The 19,938-nt window shown below is 43.4% G+C and overlaps 1 protein-coding gene across 1 annotated transcript in view; it reads right to left on the reverse strand.

Annotated features, from left to right (window-relative positions):
• Positions 1 to 2,416: 2,416 nt before the first annotated feature.
• Positions 2,417 to 19,938, reverse strand: part of NOX4 (NADPH oxidase 4) — a 148,219-nt gene continuing 130,697 nt past the window's right edge. Inside the window, exons 14-17 of the mRNA XM_024215249.2 lie at positions 14,606 to 14,714; positions 13,738 to 13,806; positions 11,146 to 11,246; positions 2,417 to 3,132 (exon numbers count right to left, since the gene is read on the reverse strand). Coding sequence (XP_024071017.2) covers positions 3,012 to 3,132; positions 11,146 to 11,246; positions 13,738 to 13,806; positions 14,606 to 14,714 — 400 coding nt within the window. The 3' untranslated portion in view covers positions 2,417 to 3,011. The remainder of the gene's footprint in view (positions 3,133 to 11,145; positions 11,247 to 13,737; positions 13,807 to 14,605; positions 14,715 to 19,938) is intronic.

Consider the following 19,938-nt stretch of genomic DNA (forward strand, 5'->3'; position numbering starts at 1 on the left):
TTTGCTCTTTGTATGTTAATGGAACAGCTATATACCAGAGAGAAAGCAAGCAACCATAAACATTTTTGTAGGTAGTTGCTAGAGAACCTAAAGCAACAGAATAATAACCATTATATCTGCACTTGTGGTTAACAAATAAGAACATAAGAACAGCCATTCGGAGTCAGACCAATGGTCTATCTAGCCCAGTATCCTGTCTTCCGACAGTGGCCAGTGCCAGGTGCCCCAGAGGGAATTAACAAAATAGGTAATAATCAAGTGATCCATCCCCTGTCACCCATTCCCCAACTTCTGGCAAACAGAGGCTAGGGACACAATTCCTGCCCATCCTGGCTAACAGCCACTGATGGACCTGTCCTCCATGAATTTATCTAGTTCTTTTTTGAACCCTTAGTCTTCACAACATCCTCTGGCAAAGAGTTCCACAGGCTGACTGTGCACTGTGTGAAGAAATACTTCTCTTTGTTTGCTTTAAATCTGCTGTCTATTAATTTCATTTGGTGACCCCTAGTTCTTGTGTTATGAAAAGGAGTAAATAACACTTTATTTTTTATTTTCTCCACACCAGTCATGATTTTATAGACCTCAATCCCCCCTTACTCGTCTCTTTTTTAAGCTGAAAAGTCCCAAACTTATTAATCTTTCCTCATATAGAAGCTGTTTCATACCCCTAATCATTTTAGTTGCCCTTTTCTGAACCTTTTCCAATTTCAATATATCTTTTTTGAGATGAGGTGATACAGTTATGATATTGCTTGTCAAACTAACCACAACCCCTCCCTCTGTGCATGGCAATATCTCATCGCTACACAGGTGGCTGGCAGCATTATACTATGTTTAATATTAAGCTAATACAGATGGCAATAGAAATATTCATTATTAATATAAAGGGTCTGATTCTCCAGTTTTACATTGCAGTAACTATCTACAGAAGGTCTGACTAGCTGACCATAATGGTCCCTTCTGGCCTTAAAACTCTATTAATCTACAAATCATTTAGTGAATTAGGCCCAAAAATCAGTGGGTGGGATTTAGGCAGTGACTGAACTTCAAAGGGATTTGGGCACCTAACTCCTTTAGGCTCCTTTGCAAATCCTAGCCAATCTGAAAACAACCACTTTTCCCCTTCCATTTACTCCAAACTGAGTAAAGCCAGGGGCTGGTGACATTTGTCTATCTTTGGCATAGACAAGTGCCAGGCCATTTTCCCCACACCTCTCTACCAAGGCCCTTCTGTCCTACTATTCCAGTCATGGTGTCTCCTGAGCAGCAGCTGCAAAAGCAGAGACCAACCTCATTTTCATTGTCACACATGCGACAAGCCAATATATGAGCTACTGAAAGACTGCACCCCTCTTAATGCAGACACTGATATTAACAGACACCAGTGCAGGGCCGCGTCTGTATGCTGAAAATTAAAAAGTCCAGGTGATAAAAAAAAGGGTGAGTTGAAAGCCATAAACTAAATCAAAGTGCAAAGTGCTAACATATGGGAGAGTCACAGTTATGAGTGGTGCTGAGACCCTCCTGCTTCAGTGTATGCCACAAGCATTCTAGAGGTGATGCTCCTGAGGTTTAGGGGAAGTTTAAGGGCCAGATCCGCTCAAAATCAATGACATTCTATTAAAATCAATGGAACTATACTGATCCCGATTGTGTTCGTCTTTAGTCCCCTATTATCCTCAGAGCAGAACTTGACCATGAGGAAACAGAACTGGGGGATTAAAGAAGAAATAAAGGAGGCCAAGGCAACGGGATAGGGGAAATGTTGCTCCTCAGAATCAGTGGGTTCTGATTTCCCCCGCTTATTATGTACAGATTGGGAAATGGATGGTAGGAGAGAGAGCTCATGTTCTGAAGCTCTGGGAAAAGAAAAACAAGAACAACAACATTCTGTAGACTGGGCAAGGCTTCCATCAGCACACACAAAGCAAAGGGTCACAGCAATTAAGGCTAATTCCTACCATATTATAAACGGTGATGCAAATGACACATCTGCCCCAATTCTCCTCTCAGTTATATCAGTGTAAATCAGCATCAATCCACTGAAGTCAGTTGAGAGGCTGAAATCAATTTGAGTCACTCTGGAGTACATGAGTTGTAAACTCATCAGCAGAGGCACCTAAAAAGTCCAGCTTGAACTCATTCACCGGTGTGTGCGTGCGCAAAGTGAGTGTGACTTTCATGGTGACTTGGGGGTATAGCAGAAATATCCCTTGCTTTCTCCTGCTAGTTGTTTTTCCTGATCCAACTCCAAGTGCATAAATCATACGCTTTTTGCGAACTCACTCAGTATCAAACTAGTTACCCTATGGGCCAATTTACACCCCACCTGTCATTTACATCACCATAGGATTTGGCCCAGAGATTTCATAAGGTTGCACTCACTTTCCATAGTCTGGGGTGAGCCCTCCACACATATCCCTACCAGACAGCTATTCAGTATGGAGGCAGGCTAGGGAGAATAAACTTTCATATTTTACATACAGAATCCCAATCTGCAATATTTAAATCATCTAATATTTTTGCCTGGAGTTTCTCCATTTCAAAGCCGTTTCATTTGTGTGCCAGTAAAGAGCACCGTTGGTCTTGCAGAGCACTTTTAATTCTGATCAATCTGGTGTTCATTTAACCAATCCCAATTTCAGAGGACTGAGGTTAGAGCAAGCTGAAGTGGAGACATTTCAGATGTTTCATGGATTGTTCTTGAATCAGCCATAAAAGCAACTGTCTGTTCCGTTTTTTTAAATTAATTTACACACTGATAAATGAATCATCCCCACCATCATAACAAATCTTCTCTGAGCCCTTTTCGCTTTGAGCATAAACACTTGATGTGACTTGGTACTCTGCTGTGTCCTCCTTATTTCAGAATTTTAAATAATCATAAATAAGAAAACCTGCTACTCTTTGGTACATTGTATCTGCTTAGCACAAAGCTCTGACTCTTAAGTCTTACAAAAAATAATTGCACTTCTTTCTTCCATAGAGTCCTGTTAGTCCCAAGACTTTCAGCTGAAGGATTCTTTATTGTATTCGAACCTTGTCCCATAGGAGTTGCTGCTGTTGCTCAATTTGTGGAGTACCTTGGAGATTTCATTTGGTCCACAACAGAAAACGCCAACAGTTTTCCTATCAAGAATGAAAAGTGAGTCACCACATGCCAGATAAATTGTGAATCGTGTCTAAAAGGCACACAGAGCTGGATTCTAATCTCACATGCCACAGAATTACACTAGTATCATATATTTTAAGGACAGAAAGGACCATTAGTTCATTTAATCTGACCTCTTGTATATCAGTGGCCATAGAATTTCACCCATTTATCCCTGTATTGAGTGCAATAACTTGTGTTTGATCAAAGCACATTTTCCAGAAAGGAATCCCGTCTTGATTTGAAGACATCAAAAGATCAAGAATCCACCACTCCCATTGCTCAATCACCATCACTATTACAAATTTGTGTCACTGCAATGACTTCATTAGTATAACTTCTCATTTATACCACCGTGAGATCACAATCAAGTCTATGATGATTCAATACGCTAATTAAAAGGAAGTACTACCAGATCATGCATTATTTCTAGCAGAAGCAGAATGCCTCTATGGCTACAATGTTCTTGATTGAAACATTCAGATTGAAATTCTGCCCTCCTGCTATGCATGTCAAAGTCTTGTGAGGACCCAAAAACAGGATATGGCCCTTAATCTGTGACCAAAATCATGAGCCTAGATTCACTGATATACTTTGGTGACAAAAGGCTGTTATAAATTAGCTTACTGGCTTGTCTTCAATTAATGCCAGTTAAACTGGGTTTATGGCAACTTTGCATCACTAGGACAGCACAGTCAGAATGTACTGCTGAATATGCTCCAGATTCTGATCCCAAACTGAAGACTACACTGCAATGCACATGCACAAAGGGACAGAGTAAAGGAGGCACATGCAACCTTATTTGTGACATTTCCTCACTTCTGAGTGCTCACCCATGGAACCTTCATGTTCTTTTAATGTAGGGTTTTGTGTGCTTTTCTTGTAATTTAAGTCAGTGGTATTTGATCTGTGGTTACTCATTACTGCTGAAAATCCAGTCCTATGTGATTTAGTTCCTAGGCACAGTTCAGAGGAAAAAAGAGGGAATATGAGTATAACTAAAATGGGACTATGAACCCAGCATGTCCAAAATCATGCAAGTTATTAAGGCACTTAAATACGGATGTGGGTGCCCAATATTAGACACTTAAGTTAGAAAATGTTCATTTTCTACCAAATGTGACTTTTCACTTTTTAGACTAGTATTCTATAAAGGTAAATTAACTAGGCCTTCTTATTACAAACATTATTATTATTATAAAATTACTATTATAAAATTGTAAGGAACAGGTTAAAGAATATTTAGATAAGTCAGCAGGGCCTGGTGAAATTCATCATAGGGAATTTAAGGAACTAGCTGAAGCAATCTCGGAACTGTTAGCAATGATCTTTGAGAACTCGTGGAAGACGGGTGAAGTCCAAGAAGACTGAGGAAGGGAAAACATAGTACACATCTTTAAAAAGGGGAACAGAGGATGTGGGGAATTATACACCAGTCAGCCTAGATTTGATACTTGAAAAGATACTGCAACAAATTAATAAACTATCAACTTGTAAGCACCTGGAGGATAATAGGGTTATAAGAAATATCCAGCATGGATCTGTCAAGAACAAATCATGCCAAACCAACCCAATTTCCTTCTTTGACAGGGCTACTGGCCGGGTGAATAAGAGGAAGCAGTAACTGTGGTATATCTTGATTTTAATAAGGCTTTTGACACAGAGACAGTCCCACATGAGCAATTTAAGCAAATTAGAGCAATGTAGTCTAGATGAAATTACTATAAAGTGGGTGCACCACTGGTTGAAAAACCTACTCAAAGAAGAAGTATCAGTGATTTGCTGTCTAACTGGGAGGGCATATCTAGTGGGGTCCTGCAGAGGAGGTCAGTCCTGAGTCCAGTACTATTTAATATTTTCATTAATGTCTGGGACAATAGAGAACAGAGTATGCTTATAAAATTTGCAGATTGCACCTAGCTGGGAGGGTAGCAAGCACTTTGGAGGACAGGAATAGAATTCCAAAGGACCTTGACAAATTGGAGAATTTGTCTGAATTCAACAATGCAAAGTACTTCACGTAGCAAGGAAAAATCAATGCACAAATGGAAAACAATAGGCTAGGTGGTAGTACTGTTGAAAGGGATCTGGGGGTTATAGCCAGGGCTTTGGAGCGGAGCCCGGAGCTGGAGCGCGAACCAGTAGGTTTTATGTCCAGAGCTGGAGCGGAGCAATTCAAAAATTTGATTGCTCCAAATCCCTGGTTATAGCAGCTCAGAAATTGAATATAAGTCAACAACTTGATGCAGCTGCAAAAAAAGGTTAATATAATTCTGGAGTGTATTAATAGGAGTGTTATATGCAAGACACAGGAGGTAACTGTCCCACTCTACTCAGCACTGGCGAAGCCTCAGTTGTAGTTCTGCATCCAATTGTGAGCACCACTCTTTAGGAAATATGTAGACAAAGTGGAGAGAGTCCAGAGGAGAGCACCAAAAATGATAAAAGGGTTAGAAAACCTGACGTATGAGGAAAAGTTAAAAGAACTCGGCATGTTTAGTCTTGAGAAAAGAAGACTGAGGGGGGACCTGATAACAGTCTTCAAATATGTTAAGGGCTCTTCTAAAGAGGAGGGTAGTAAATTGTTCTCCATGTCCACTGAAGGTAGAACAAGAAGTAATGGGCTTAATCTGCAGCATGGGAGATTTAGGTTAGCCATTAGGGAAAACTTTCCAACTATAAGGGTAGTTAAATAGGTTTCCAAGGGAGGTTGTGGCATCCCCATCATGGGAGGTTTTTAAGAACAAGTTTGACAAACACCTGTCAGGGGTGGTCTAGGTTTACTTGGTCCTGTCTCAGTGCAGGGGGCTGGACTAGATGACTTTTCAGGGTCCCTTCCAGCCTTACATTTGTATGATTCTTGATTATTTAAAATGACAAAGAAAAAACTGAAATGAGCATTTACCAAATTTTAAGAAGCACATGCAGAGATGTGGATTCTTATTATACATTTGTTACTGAAGATCTAGAATGTACAGTTACACTCATTACCATTTATCCACAATACTAGTGCACACCATAGCAGCTCCAAGGAACCATTCGGACAGATGATGTGAATATTAACAGTAATCCGTGTTCTATGTTAGGAATTCATTATTCAAAAGGCACACAATTGTTAATGTAGTTGGATCAAATCCAGATCCCAGAGTCCTTACTCAATTCTTATGCAGAGTAAACTCCCACTGCAGTCAATGGCAGTTTTGTTCTAGGAGTCTCAGTTTCAGCATCCAAAAACTGAGGCACCCAAAATCAGTGGCCACTTTTGATAATTAAGGCATATGTATATAGCAGGGAATGACAGTGGCAGCTTGCTGGTATATATAATCTATTTTAGTGTGCAGTTAAGTTCACATCACAGTTAACTGCATCATCCCCTAAACGGTACTGAAGGAAGTCTGCGCTGCTAGACAGAAAAAAAAAGTATAGGCTAAGGATATTGACAAACTTATGGAAATATGTGCCTTTGAAAGAAGAAAATGAATCACAGAAAAAAGTCTTTGGCCCACAATTTCAAATTTAGGTATCTAAAGTTAGCCAGTTAAATCCATAATTAGGCAACCTGAATAACAGATGGCCACTGACTTTATGCAATGAAGGGAAGCGAACACTAGCATTGCAAAAGGCAGGAAATGTCACCAAAAAAGTTGCATGTGCAACCAAAACGATGGCCTTGTGCAGGTGCATCATAATACCATTTTTAATTATATGATCCCACACGATTTACAATTTTTCCATACACATTCAGCACCCCCCATCCCTGCACTGTTGTGTATTTACATTGAATTCCATTGTCATCATGGTCCAGTGTTGCATTACTGACAAGGGGAGAAAAATAAGTGGCCTGATTTTCACATGCATTGAGCTAATTATTGACTGTTTTCAACGGGGTCTGTTGGTGCCGAACACTTTTGAAAACCAGATAGTATGTGCTTTTGTGGAGGAGGAGAAGGGCAAGTAAGCCTTGAATCTGAATTTTTATCTTATTGTGTATTTAATTCAAAGCCTTAATGTTATTAAACATTTGTATCCATTAGTTTAATCAAGTACAGCGAGTTGTTGAGTAAAACTAATATACACCTCTACCCCGATATAACGCGACCCGATATAACACAAATTCAGATATAAAGCGGTAAAGCAGTGCTTCGGGGGGTGGGGGGCGGCTGTGCGCTCCGGTGGATCAAAGCAAGTTCAATATAACACGGTTTCACCTATAATGCGGTAAGACTTTTTGGCTCCCGAGGACAGCATTATATTGGGGTAGAGGTGTAGTATCTCTCACTCTAGGTACTTACATAACCGTAATCACCACAGTATCTCAGCCTCTCACAATCACTAACAGATTTTTATCCTGACAGCACTTCCATGCGTAGGGAACATTTTACAACAGGAAACTGAGTCAAAGAAAGGTTAAGTGACGTGCCCAAGGTCACATCGGAAGTCTGTAGCTGAGCCAGAAATTGAATCCAGGGCTCTTAAGTCCCAGTCAAGTCAATGCCCTATCCTCCAGACCACCCTTAACAGTAATACTTAGCACTGCTATAGCACTTTATATTTTCAAAGTGTTGTGCAAATACTAATTCATCAATCCATACAACACCCCTGTGAGGCAAGTAGGCAGGTAAGCATTATTATTCCCATTTTACACGTGGAGTAATTGAGGGAGAGGTGAGGTGACTGGCAATATAATAAGAGCCAGAGCTAGGATTTGGGATTTTCTGATTCCAAACCATGCGTTACATTCCTTAGAGATGATTGTCTTTTATAGCATGGAGAAAATGTGCCTTATCTTTACATACCTTCTTTCCCCACATGTTTTAATTTCTTCTGTTTAGCTCATTCTTAGCTCTATGGAAGAAGCATATTGCCCTTTGGACCAAGCAACATTTAAAAGCTATGATAATATCTCAGAAGTATATAGCACATTTTTATCCTGAAGATAAATGAACCACAAAAAAGGGCACCACCCTTTCCCCAAATAGATTGCACGAAAATCCTGAAAACTGGCTGCATAACGTACACACCGAATTGTCCCAGTGCAAATACTGTAGATGTGGTATAAACTATCAACAGTAGATGGTGCACTTTTGCTCCTCTTAGTTGAACTGAAAGAATATGAACTTGATGCTGGATTGAATTAATCTGTTAACTATGCAGAGAAATATTAAATTCTAGCAGACCTCAGACACTTAGACATGAGCTTTCCCTGTCTGGGAGTCAAGCAACCAAAACCAATGGTATGGCTGAACTGATGAGAGCATCCCTAGTTGCGTGTTTATGTTGGGCTTTTAGTAACCATAGCCATAGCCACAGAATGATAGGAGGGGAAGGGAGCTCAATAGGTCATCTAGTCCAGTTCCCTGCACTTAGACAGGACTAAGTGTTATCTCTAGACCATCCCTGACTGGTGTTTGTCTAACCTGTTCTTTTTTAGTAGAAATGTAAAATAAAAAACTGGGAAATACTTTGGATGTCACAAAATAAAGACTGCAAACAACCATGTGTGTGTCTGCAAATACGTCCGGAATCCTGAATGCCAACGCTAGACTTATTTGGCTAAAAGAAGAACTGTTTGTCTTGCCCTTATTTAGTGGTATGCATATTGCACCAGGGCCATTCGGAGGGAGTTACTGAAAAATGGGAAGAAGAAGTAGGAGAAGAAGCAAAAAAAGGTCAGGAAGCTGAACAATTGAATTATGGTGAAAGGTTAAAGTTCCGATCTTGCACCTGGTAAGTTCTAAGTTAATGGGACTCTGTAGAGGAGCGGACTCACCCCTGTGGCGCCTCCTGCTGGTGACTTCTGGGAATTAGCTCAATCCAGCCTCCAGAGCGCCCTCTGCAGGCCGGTGATCCGCCTGTCCTCTGACCCCCGTGTCCCTCACGGACCCTGGTGCCCTTTTATCTGGGGTGCTGCCTCCTGGCAGTACACCCCTCAGTACTAGGGTCTCCCCTCCCTGGGGAACCCCCACCCACTATCCCTACCTCACCTCAGAATAAGGCCACTGCCAGTCTCCCACTAGCCCCTGTTCCCTGGGGCAGACTGCAGTATAGGCCATTCATCACAGGCAAGGTTGGGTTTGGACCTGCTGCCTTGGCCTAGCCCTGGGCTGCCCTCTGCAACCCCCAGTACCCCTTGGCCTCCTACTAGGCCACAGCCTGGGGCTATCCAGGCTGGAGCTCCCCAGCTCCTCAGCCTTTCCCCAGCCCTGATCCACTACAGGTACCCTATGTCTAGCTCATGCAGCCAGGCCCTTCTCCCTCTGAAAGCAGAGAGAGGGACTGCTGAGCTCCTGGCTCCCAGCCTTTTTATACAGGCCAGCTGTGGCCTGATTGGGGCATGGCCCAGCTGCGGCTGCTTCCCCAATCAGCCTTGTAGCTTTTCCTTTGCCCCAGCCCTGCTCCCTGGCTGTTTTAAGCCTTTCAGGGCAGGAGCGGGGGACCACCCCGCTACAGACTCCTCACGTGCACCGCACACCTAACTCAAGTGTCTGCAGGATGGTGACCTTACAGAGCTTGTCTATAGACCTTAGCAAGGGGGTGATATGGGCTGAGGAAGGACATAAGAGTCTACAAATAATGTAAAAGGTGTACACAGTCAAGGATGCAGAAGCATTACTGAGGTAGTACAAGACATGTTGCTTAGAAATCAAGGTGATGGGCATCTTAGAGATACAAAGATGTATGGGAAAGTGGTACTTGAGGATCTAACCAGGGGTGATGAGATGAAATGTAGAAAGGAAAAATGAAAAACGTCTTGAAAGTGATGTGCATTCGGGTGTGCAAGAGTCTCCCAAGAGAAATGATGGAGGCTCCCATTATTTTGGTCTTTTAAAAATAGAATGGACAAAAGATTAAGAAAGAAATAAGAATGACACTTAAAGGGTTAACATTCCCCAAACTATGCAGGAGGCTGTGATTACAGGACCAACCTAGCAGCAGATCCACCCCTCACACCCTCTGCCCTCTTCTTTGCCATGCCCTATCTCTCCCCACCATAAAGAGCAGGACTGCCCAGAGCTAAGCCCCTGCAGAGCTGTTCTCCATGTTGCACAGGAAGTACACACCTCTACCTAGGTCCCAGTTCCTGCCTTTCCTCCTGCACATCACTGAGTGGTAGTATTCATATATATTGGTTTGCATTACAGTAACTCCCTAACAGGGAGCATGGCTCCATTGTGCTAGGCACTTTGCTACTTTGGGGGAATAGCAAGATTAGTACCACAGTGTATAGATCAGATCTTAGGTCCTGACCCGGAGAGATATCACTCACACTGAGATCAATAAGATTTGCTGGGGCCCAATCCTTCTCAGGATCTAATCCTCAGTAACCACAGCATCAACGAGGCTGGTTTAACAACTGGGTTAAATTAAATCCAGAAGAGGTGACTCAATAATTTGGTGTGTGTCTCATTTATTCTACATCTGCCTTGTCTAGACTGTAAGCTCTGCCTGGTACAGTACTGATTACAGAGTCAGCTCTTAACAGACAATAAATAGCACTGGTACCCCCCAAAGAAAATGTATCTTCTGAACAAAGACATAACACAGTAGAATACGGCTGGTGTTTTACTGTTGCATTTCTTTTAGTCAAACTGTAAATTGTAAAAGTAACTGCAGAAAGCACCAATTATATCTTTCAATATAAAACTGGCATACGTTGCAAGCAAGATACTGATTATAGCAAAGGATTAAAACATGTACAATCTCTGTGTAGTAACACAGAAATATGATTTTTATTGCCTGGGCCACTGAACGGTTTAGTTGCAGGAAAAGATGAACTGCTCTGATAGCTCAAACTGAAAGATTTTTTTTTTTTTTTTTTTTACAGTCCATCTTTCAGCTGCAACACATTCGATAATATTAACATCAGTAGCTTGAATGTCACATGATAAGATAAACCCCGAAGTCATTTCCATACAAATATAGCTGTTTATTAAACACACACAATCCCCATCCCTCAAGCTGTGGCAAAACCCATCAAGATTGGTACTTACTGTCTGTTACACTTGGCTATTTCATCAAAAAGGAGTTTCCAACGAGGTCGTCCAATCAAAAGCCTCGAGTTCAGGACCTGATATTTTTCACCAATTATTTTCTGTGAGAAACAATAAATTCAGTTGCTGTGTGTTTTGTACATTGTTACACATCACTCAGAGCTTGCATACTGGTCTGGTAGATGCCCTGGCTGACTTACCAAATAGCTGAAATGTAAAAAACTGAACTAAGTATCAAACCAAGTGACTTAAACTGCAGCCATTTCTAGGCATCAATACCTCGGCTCCTTGCCTTTTGAATAGCCATCTTCAGGGTTGTGTGCGGTTTCTTATATAGTTGCTTATTAGTCTCCACATTATTTTTAAACCAATTTGTCAATTAATACATAGAGCAATAGTTATATTCTCATTACTCACTCCCTAGTTTGCCTTCACTGCTACTCTTAAAGGGACACTGTCCATATAGGAAAATTACATTTCTGTCTGAAGTATTTTTACCTACTATTGGTACAAGTAACACCTAAGCTAACTGGGGCTGAAAAAATGACAATGGAAACCTCTAGAGCAGGGGTCGGCAACCTTTCAGAGGTGGTGTGCCGAGTCTTCATTTATTCACTCTAATTTAAGGTTTCGCGTGCCAGTAATACATTTTAACGTTTTTAGAAGGTCTCTTTCTATAAGTCTATAATATATAACTAAACTATTGTTGTATATAAAGTAAATAAGGTTTTTAAAATGTTTAAGAAGCTTCATTTAAAATTAAATTAAAATGCAGAGCCCCCCGGACCAGTGGCCAGGACCCGGGCAGTGTGAGTGCCACTGAAAATCAGCTCGCGTGCCGCCTTCGGCACGCGTGCGCATAGGTTGCCTACCCCTGCTCTAGAGGATGGTTTACCGGTTGCTTTGAACAGTCTCAGCAGCATCAAGCACCAAAGCTGGGTCCTTGGAGTGAGCACAGGATTCTTCTAGCAATTCTAACTCACTAAAATCCCAGCTGACCTCTCTTTATGAAGCCAAACCTGTTTTCACTGCATTGCATTCCCGTTCCTTGTTTTACTGTCCTAATATAATGTAACATGTGGCTAGAGAAGAATTATATCTGATCTGATTTTCTGCGTTCACCCCATAATCGAATGATCTAAACCGTCTATTATACTAATACAAAAGTACATTCTAAGCTTGAACCATTTTACATTGTTTTTTTTTACCATTGCTGAAAGCATTTTCTGGGGAAAAAAATGGGCTTGATTCTCTGGTGTCCTGCATCTCGGGTCACTCAGTGCAGAGTGAGTAAAACGTGACACTATTCTGGTTTGGTAGTGTTTTACACTCACTTTGGATTGGTGTCAACGACAGCACAAGTGCAGGGCAATGGAGACTTGCATCCAGTGCTTCCTTGAACTATCTGGAGTAACTGTTCAAATCTGGATTTATGCCAGTGTAACTGAAGACAAAATTTAGCCCTCATTGTATACAGTTCTATACTTGATGCCACCTTTTCTACCAAACGGCCATAAAAAAGAAAAGGAGTTCTAATGCAAAGTCAGTAGCTACTGGACACAATTTAAGAGTAAATATTCTAAACTGCATTTCATTGACATTCAGCTTCGTCTTGGATGTTTTGACTTGAACCGAGTCATTTCTTGCCTGTTAATTAATAATATATTGGATTATCTCCATGCCGGCAGAGATATCCCATCCAGTTATTTGGAACTAGCATTGAATATTTGGAAGATTGTTCAGAATTGTTGCTGGCAGATTATTTAGCTGGAGCCCAGCAGCAAGCCCTGTGTATTGGGGTAGTTCTCATCAGAACTATAAATTGTATCTTATCTTCATCTGCTAGAAAGGAGATCGAAACCCAACAGACCTGATTCTTGACTGCCTTTCACCTTGTGTAGTAATTTAAGGCTTGATCCGATGCCAATCAAAGTTAATGGCAAAGCTCATATTAATTTCGAGTGTGAAGAATCGGGCCCTTACATCCGTGCTACATCAGTGCAAAATGGATGTAAAATGCTAACATCCAGGTCACCGCATCCCATGTATAAATGGCTACACAAAGTTCCAGCCAGTGGGGAATAAATCCAACTCTCTAAACTGGCATACCGTGAACAGTTCAGTACATTTTCTGGCTGCATACTTTAAAAAGTTTGACTTCTTCAAACATTCGAGACAAAAACAACACAAAAAGAAACCAATTGGGATTTTTAAAAATAGCCAGTTTCTCACAATGTGTTTGCTTTCAAAAGTTTGGGGCTAGAATTATTCCAGCCTGATCCTCAGCCGAGGAATGATGCAAGTTTCCCACAAAGCTCTGCCAACTGTCTAGTCTGTGGCTTGGCCTGAAGGACCTCTTTCCTAGTGGAGGGAGATATGGATCTCTTCCCATTGATAATCAACTGAATGCTACCAGACTTCATTCTTCTAGTATTGTGGGGCTGGACTTGTGATGCAATCTTACTGAGAGAGTTAGCCCTTATTGTCTGCTTAAACCATCTGCAATCATTCCATTTCATGCTTAATTGGCAGTTTGTGTTGTCTACCACCAACAGATCTAGTTAGGTTTATAAACAGCATTTAGCCACATACCTGTATCCCATCTGTTTGACTGAGGTACAGCTGGATGTTTATGTAGTCTGGGCGGTTTTCCTGCCAAAGCTGGGAGGATCAGAAAAACATCAAGTGAATTAATAAGTCTCCTCTTAGAGAAGAATGCAGTTGCTCTTGTCCAGTACCCTGATTAAGCTTGATCTTCACAGAAGATGCAGTGGACACGTTAATGAAAATGACACATTTACATATCTTTCTTTTACCCAGAAGCTTCTTTACATCCCAGGATAGTGAACAAATTCTTCTAAAAAGATTTTAAAATAGTTTGAAAATCCACCTGATCTCTGTTTTGAGAATTGAAGATGACTTCCAACTTCCATAAACACTCACCCACCCCCTTCCTTCAGTCTGCTCACTAGATGAGCTGGGGTTTCACTTTTCTTCAAAGGAAAGGATGCACCCAGACTCTCTAGATGCATTTTTTTCCCTTCTAGCAAGCTTCTTGACCATGCAAGGAGACTGTGTGTCCCTGAAGAAGGGTCACATAACCCCGATTGCAGGGCCTGTCCCAATATCCTTGCTTGTTTGGGGGGGGGGGGAAGTGTGAGTAAAATCCTGATTCCACTGAAGGAAATGGCAAAACTTCCATTGACTTCAGGGGAGGCAGGATTTCACCCCTGTTTTGTTCCACATGACTCTTTGAACCAGTCTTTCCATGTACATCAACAACAAATTTCATTTGGCAGCAAAATGGCAGACCACATAACTTGGTTTGGTCCCTCTGAAGTCCCAGCCTTCTCTAGTCATGTTTAATGGAAACACTTTGGTTACTAATCTAAATATTCAAACAGATGTGTTTATTGTCAGTATCCCTTTAAAACCAACCCTGTGTAATCGTCCCCTTTACCTTGTTATGCAGCATACACAGCAAATCTGCAAACCAGCGAAAGGACTGGATTTCCCTGCACACCCAAATAAAGTAAAGTCTTCTGAGCTTGTAGCATTGCCAGTCATCACTTTAAAATGAAAATGATATGTTTGGGGAATTAATTAACGCTAATTAATATGCTCTATATTCATTGGTCAAATGTTAATTTCCATTTCCATTAAGTGAAGTTAGTTTTCCCCCATCACACTGAAATGCCCAAATCAGTCTAAGGGTACGTCTACACTTACTTCCTGGTTCGGCGGCAGGCAATCGATCTTCTGGGATCGATTTGTCACGTCTTGTCTAGACGCGATAAATCGATCTCGGATCGATCCCGGACGTGCTCGCCGTCAACGCCGGTACTCCAGCTCGGCGAGAGGAGTACGCGTCATCGACGGGGGAGCCTGCCTGCCGCGTCTGGACCTGCGGTAAGTTCGGACTAAGGTACTTCGAATTCAGCTATGTTATTAACGTAGCTGAATTTGCGTACCTTAGTCCGAAGTGGGGGGTTAGTGTGGACCAGGCCTAAAAGGATGTACTTAAATACTGAACCCATAACACAGAACAACACGCTTTACGGATACTGTCTTTACAGCCGAACAGTATATACTGCACTCTGACTGCATATATGACTTACGGTAAGAATGTTGATTCATACATCATAACCAAGATGAAAGTTGTTATCGAAAAGCAAAGCTGCCTGTGCACTTCAAATACATAGTGTGGATTCTTTATTGCAATTATAAGGCAGAGTTCATTCCACAAACTCAGTTCGTCCCAGAGGAGGTGATGCTGATGAATGCAAACCTCACAAAATGCAACTCCAAAGCAAAGTTAGGGCCAAATTCTGCATTCAGGTGCATGCAAGCATCAGATGATTTCAATTATTCCTTTATATGCACAGAGGCCTAAACAAGGTCAGAGCCCCATTGTGCTAGACAAAGGTATACTCCCCAAAGAGCTTCAATGGATAAAGCATGTTCATGGACAAAGTTTGGCATTTGGTTTAGAAAACATGACACTTGTGCCAGGTTTCCTAATGGAGATGGAGACAAAACATGAATTCAGTAAAAGAGGGATGATCACCATGAACCAGGCTAGAACATAAACATGAAAAATATCTACTGTTCAATAGATTTTTAAAAAAAGTCTGCATGATTTTTTCTCAGATCAGCCATGGCTGACTTTATGTTATTGTTACTTACCTATAATTTAGCCATTTAGGGGACAAAATCCTTCCCCTTAAAACTATTTACAGATCATAAAGACTCATTGGAGACCATCACAGCTGCATTTTGGACTTCCAAAATTCAGCAGTATATGTGTGTATTAGGCCAAATGCCATGTCCAGGGGGCAAGGTGTGGGATAATGGCATAGCTGCTCCACATCTCCTACTGCACAACATGAGTTACAGTAGCTGCTATGGTCCCATATACCAGCATTAGGGCTACCAACTTTATAATTGCTAACAACTGGACCGCCCTGCCTTGCCTCTTCCCCTAAGACCCCCACCCCAGCCCCTCCTTTTCCTTCAGGCCCTGCCCTGGCTCCCCCCTTTTGCCCCCCCCCCTGCTGCTCTCCTCCCTCTCCTTTCCTCACAGCTGGATCCTCTCCAGCTCCCCCTTCCCGCCCAAGCTGGGCTCCCTCTGCTCTAGAGCTGCAGCCTGATGCAGAGCCTGCCTGTCTGCCCATGAGATGCAGGTAGGAGGCAGTCCTGGCTGAGCAGGGACTTGCACAGTCTGATGAACTCGTGCCTCCTCGCCCTGCCCATGGTAACCAGACTTTTGGTGTCCAGTCTGTATATCTTACCAGACACTGCCAGGTCCCCTTTTCAACTGGACTTTCTGGTCGAAAACCGGGCACCCACCAACCCTAACTACTGGGCCATTTTGCTAACGCATCTGTGTAACTGATGGATATGCCACCGTCCCTTTCCATATGCCTAAACCCTCCACTGCAGGCCTGCAGAGGCGCTGTGGAGCAAATACCCCATAGCACACAGGGTGTGGGGGCTCTGACCCCTTGTGTGAACTCTCCATAACCTGCAGAAAGGTGCTGGTTGCACTGGGCTTCACGCCTTGTGTGTCTGTAGTGGGAGTGCAGCATCCTTAATGTCCTGACACCAGCTGCTGCACGTACAATGCTGTCCTGCAGACAAATGTTATTTCTCCCTATTTTGTATGTCGTTTTTGCTGGGAGAAACCAGAACCAAGGTAATGGTCTGACCATATGGGGTGAGATCACAAATACAATATCATATGTGCAGTACGTAAGTAATAAACTCTAGCCATTTACTCCAGCGCATCATTCTGAAATGATTAGAGAAAATTAATGTCTCTCAGCATAAATGAACTGAAAGATATACAAGAGGATTTACTGGGGACCACCTTTTATCATTTCAGACTTTTGACTTGAGCAAACACACGCCAGTGGGAATGAGCTAGGTTGAATCAACGCGAGGTTGATCTGTACTGTTTTGTGGCATGCATCATGCATGCATGTGAAGTGAATGGCAAGTCAAACATACACCTCTACCCCGATATAACGCGGTCCTCGGGAGACAAAAAATCTCACCGTGTTATAGGTGAGACCATGTTATATTGAACTTGCTTGTTCCTTGTTCCCTGACTGCCCCTCTAGAGACCCCTGTCCCTGATCACCCCCAGGACTCCACCCCCTACCCAACCCCCCTGCTCCCGGTCTCCTGACTGCTCCAATCCCTATCCACATCCTCGCCCCCTGACAGGCAGTCACCGGCAGCGGCGGTAAGCGGAGCAACCAGGGCCGGCTCTATGTTTTTTGCCGCCCCAAGCACTGCAGTCAGACGGCCTTTGGCGGCATGTCTGCGGGCGGTCCGCTGGTCACCGGGATTCGGCGGCATTTCTTCGGGTGATCTGCCAGTCCCACGCCTTTGGTGTACCCGCCGCCAAAGCCGCAGGACCGGCGGACCTCCCGCAGGCATGCCGCCGAAGGCTGCCTGACTGCCTCCCTCACGGTGACCGGCACGCCACCCCCCGCAGCTTGCCGCCCCAGGCACGCACTTGCTGCGCTGGTGCCCGGAGCCGCCCCTGGGAGCAACGTGGCCCCAGCCTGCTCCACTCCGCCACCTCCCAGCCGCGGCCGTCCGCTTCCCACCGCCGGTGAGTGTGGGGAGGTAGGGGAAAGGACGCCCTCCGCACTCACCGGCAGCGGGAACGGGAAGCGGAGGGATGCGGCCCCAGCCCGCTCCGCTTTCCTTGCCCCAGCCCCAGCCGTGTTGCTGGGGAGAGAGGGGGTGTTGGGGAAAGGTCCCGCACTCAACTGCGGCAGGTAGCGGAGCGCTGCGGCTGGGAGTTGGAGAGTGGAGCGGGGTGGGGCTGGGCTTCTCCGCTTCCGCCGCTGCCAGTGAGTGCAGGGGGGACTGCGGGGCCCCCAAAATTGCCCTCCCACAGCTTGTGCCTCCTAGACCCGGGGGGGGAGCCCCTGAACATCCCGGAGACCCTCTGCCCCTTATCCAACCCCTCGGCCCCGGCCAGGCCCGGCACCCTTAACATGCTGCTCAGAACAGTGTGTCAGAGCTTTACCGCGTTGTATGCAAACCCATGTTATATCGGGTCACGTTATATCGGGGTAGAGGTGTACATGGTTGGGTCTACCTACAGTAAGCTATGACGTGATAAACGTGCAGTATCATTACACAGCTAAAGATGTGTGTACGACATGCCATGTCCACTGATACGCATGTTACTGAATATTACTACTTGTAATTAATCACTCATTTATAGACACCTGACCCATGCCAAAAACTTCAGACTCTCTTTAAAAAAAACAATCATGATTTATAATAAATAGGCAACATTTATTAGATACCCGAGTGGAGCTTACCCAGGCTGGGAGACCCCAGCTGCTCAGAAAATATCAAAACCAAAACCAAACAGAAAACAAAAGGCTGCATCCTAGTCCTGAAGGATACCCCGATATCCTCCACAGCTGCATGTCCTTAGCAAAAAGGGCTTTGCCTGCCTACCCCCTCAAGTTTGCACACAACAGTTATCATTTTCACCCCGCTGATCTCAACTTCTATGAAGGGACAAAAAACAACAGGCAGCCTATCCAGTGGACAGGTGCTCTGTATTGCTGATATCCTTACATATTAACAGCAAAACATACCTTGCTGTTGCTATTGTATAATACTGCAGTGCATGGAAGCAAGATTGGTTCACTGTAATGCTGGGCTATGGCATGCAGTGTTTGGAAGCATCCCATTTATCTGATATTGAAAATATTCACTGGACACTAAGCTGCTGTGGCAACGTCTGTACAAGCCTTTCACTGCCTCTAGTAATATGCTGATAGAGGCAGCCATCTCATTACCTACTGCTGGCCCATAGTTATGCTGTGACGTTTTTGCTCAATGCTGTCAGGGATAATCCATCCTGGAGAAAATAATCAGGATATCCATCGGGACTCCAGTCTTTTGGCAGCAACGAAAATGCACTTCAGAAAATGGTACTCCCCATTCAAAAGAGCATGACCTCAAGAGGTCATCTAGTCCAGGCCCCAAGATGAACAATTGACTTTCAGAGATGAAAATTAGTAGGGAACCTGTTAGGTTCTCTGAGGGCTGCACAGGGCACCAGGAGCTGCCACATAAAAGCCTGATTTTCAGAAGCGCTGAGCACCCATGACTCCGACTGAGATTGAGGGGAGCTGAGTGAGCTCAGCATCTCTGAAAATTGGGCTTTAAAAGGTTTTAATTTCACTCCAGCTACCAGCTGATCTCTGAACAAGTGCGTCATGTGTGAATTGTAAAACACTTCGTAAGCTAATTTCAACTGTAAGCTCTTTGGGCCAGGGACCGTCTTTGCTCGGTTTGTACAGTGTCTAGCACAGTGGGGTATTGGCCCGTGACTGGAGCTACTAGACAGCAGTGTGATACACGTAATAAAAATAATAATGAAGCTATCTCCCATTGTGTAAGAGTGGGATTGATAGAAGTTTGACCGTCCCGGTGACTCACAGAGAGCCACTGAAAATTTTGTCTTACTGGATTTTAAAATGTTTTAAATTAACAATAATAATAATTTTAAAATAGGCAATGAAGGTTAGGATTTTCAAAGGGGCTTAAGAGAGTTAGGTGCCCAAGTCCCATTTAAGTTCAATGGGAGTTGCATGCCTGACTCCTTTGAGTTTCTGTAAAACTCCTAGCTTAAGTGTTCTTGAAAATGATAGGCAAGGAGCTGTGACTGAAGCCAAATATACATCACACTGATACTGCTCAACCTTCCCCACGTGAGGAAAATGCACCTCAGTCCTGACTCTCAGCACCCCT

Source organism: Terrapene carolina, unplaced genomic scaffold (genome assembly GCF_002925995.2).
Source record: "Terrapene carolina triunguis isolate 2854851 unplaced genomic scaffold, T_m_triunguis-2.0 Scaffold97, whole genome shotgun sequence".
Classification (NCBI taxonomy): Eukaryota; Metazoa; Chordata; order Testudines; family Emydidae; genus Terrapene; species Terrapene triunguis.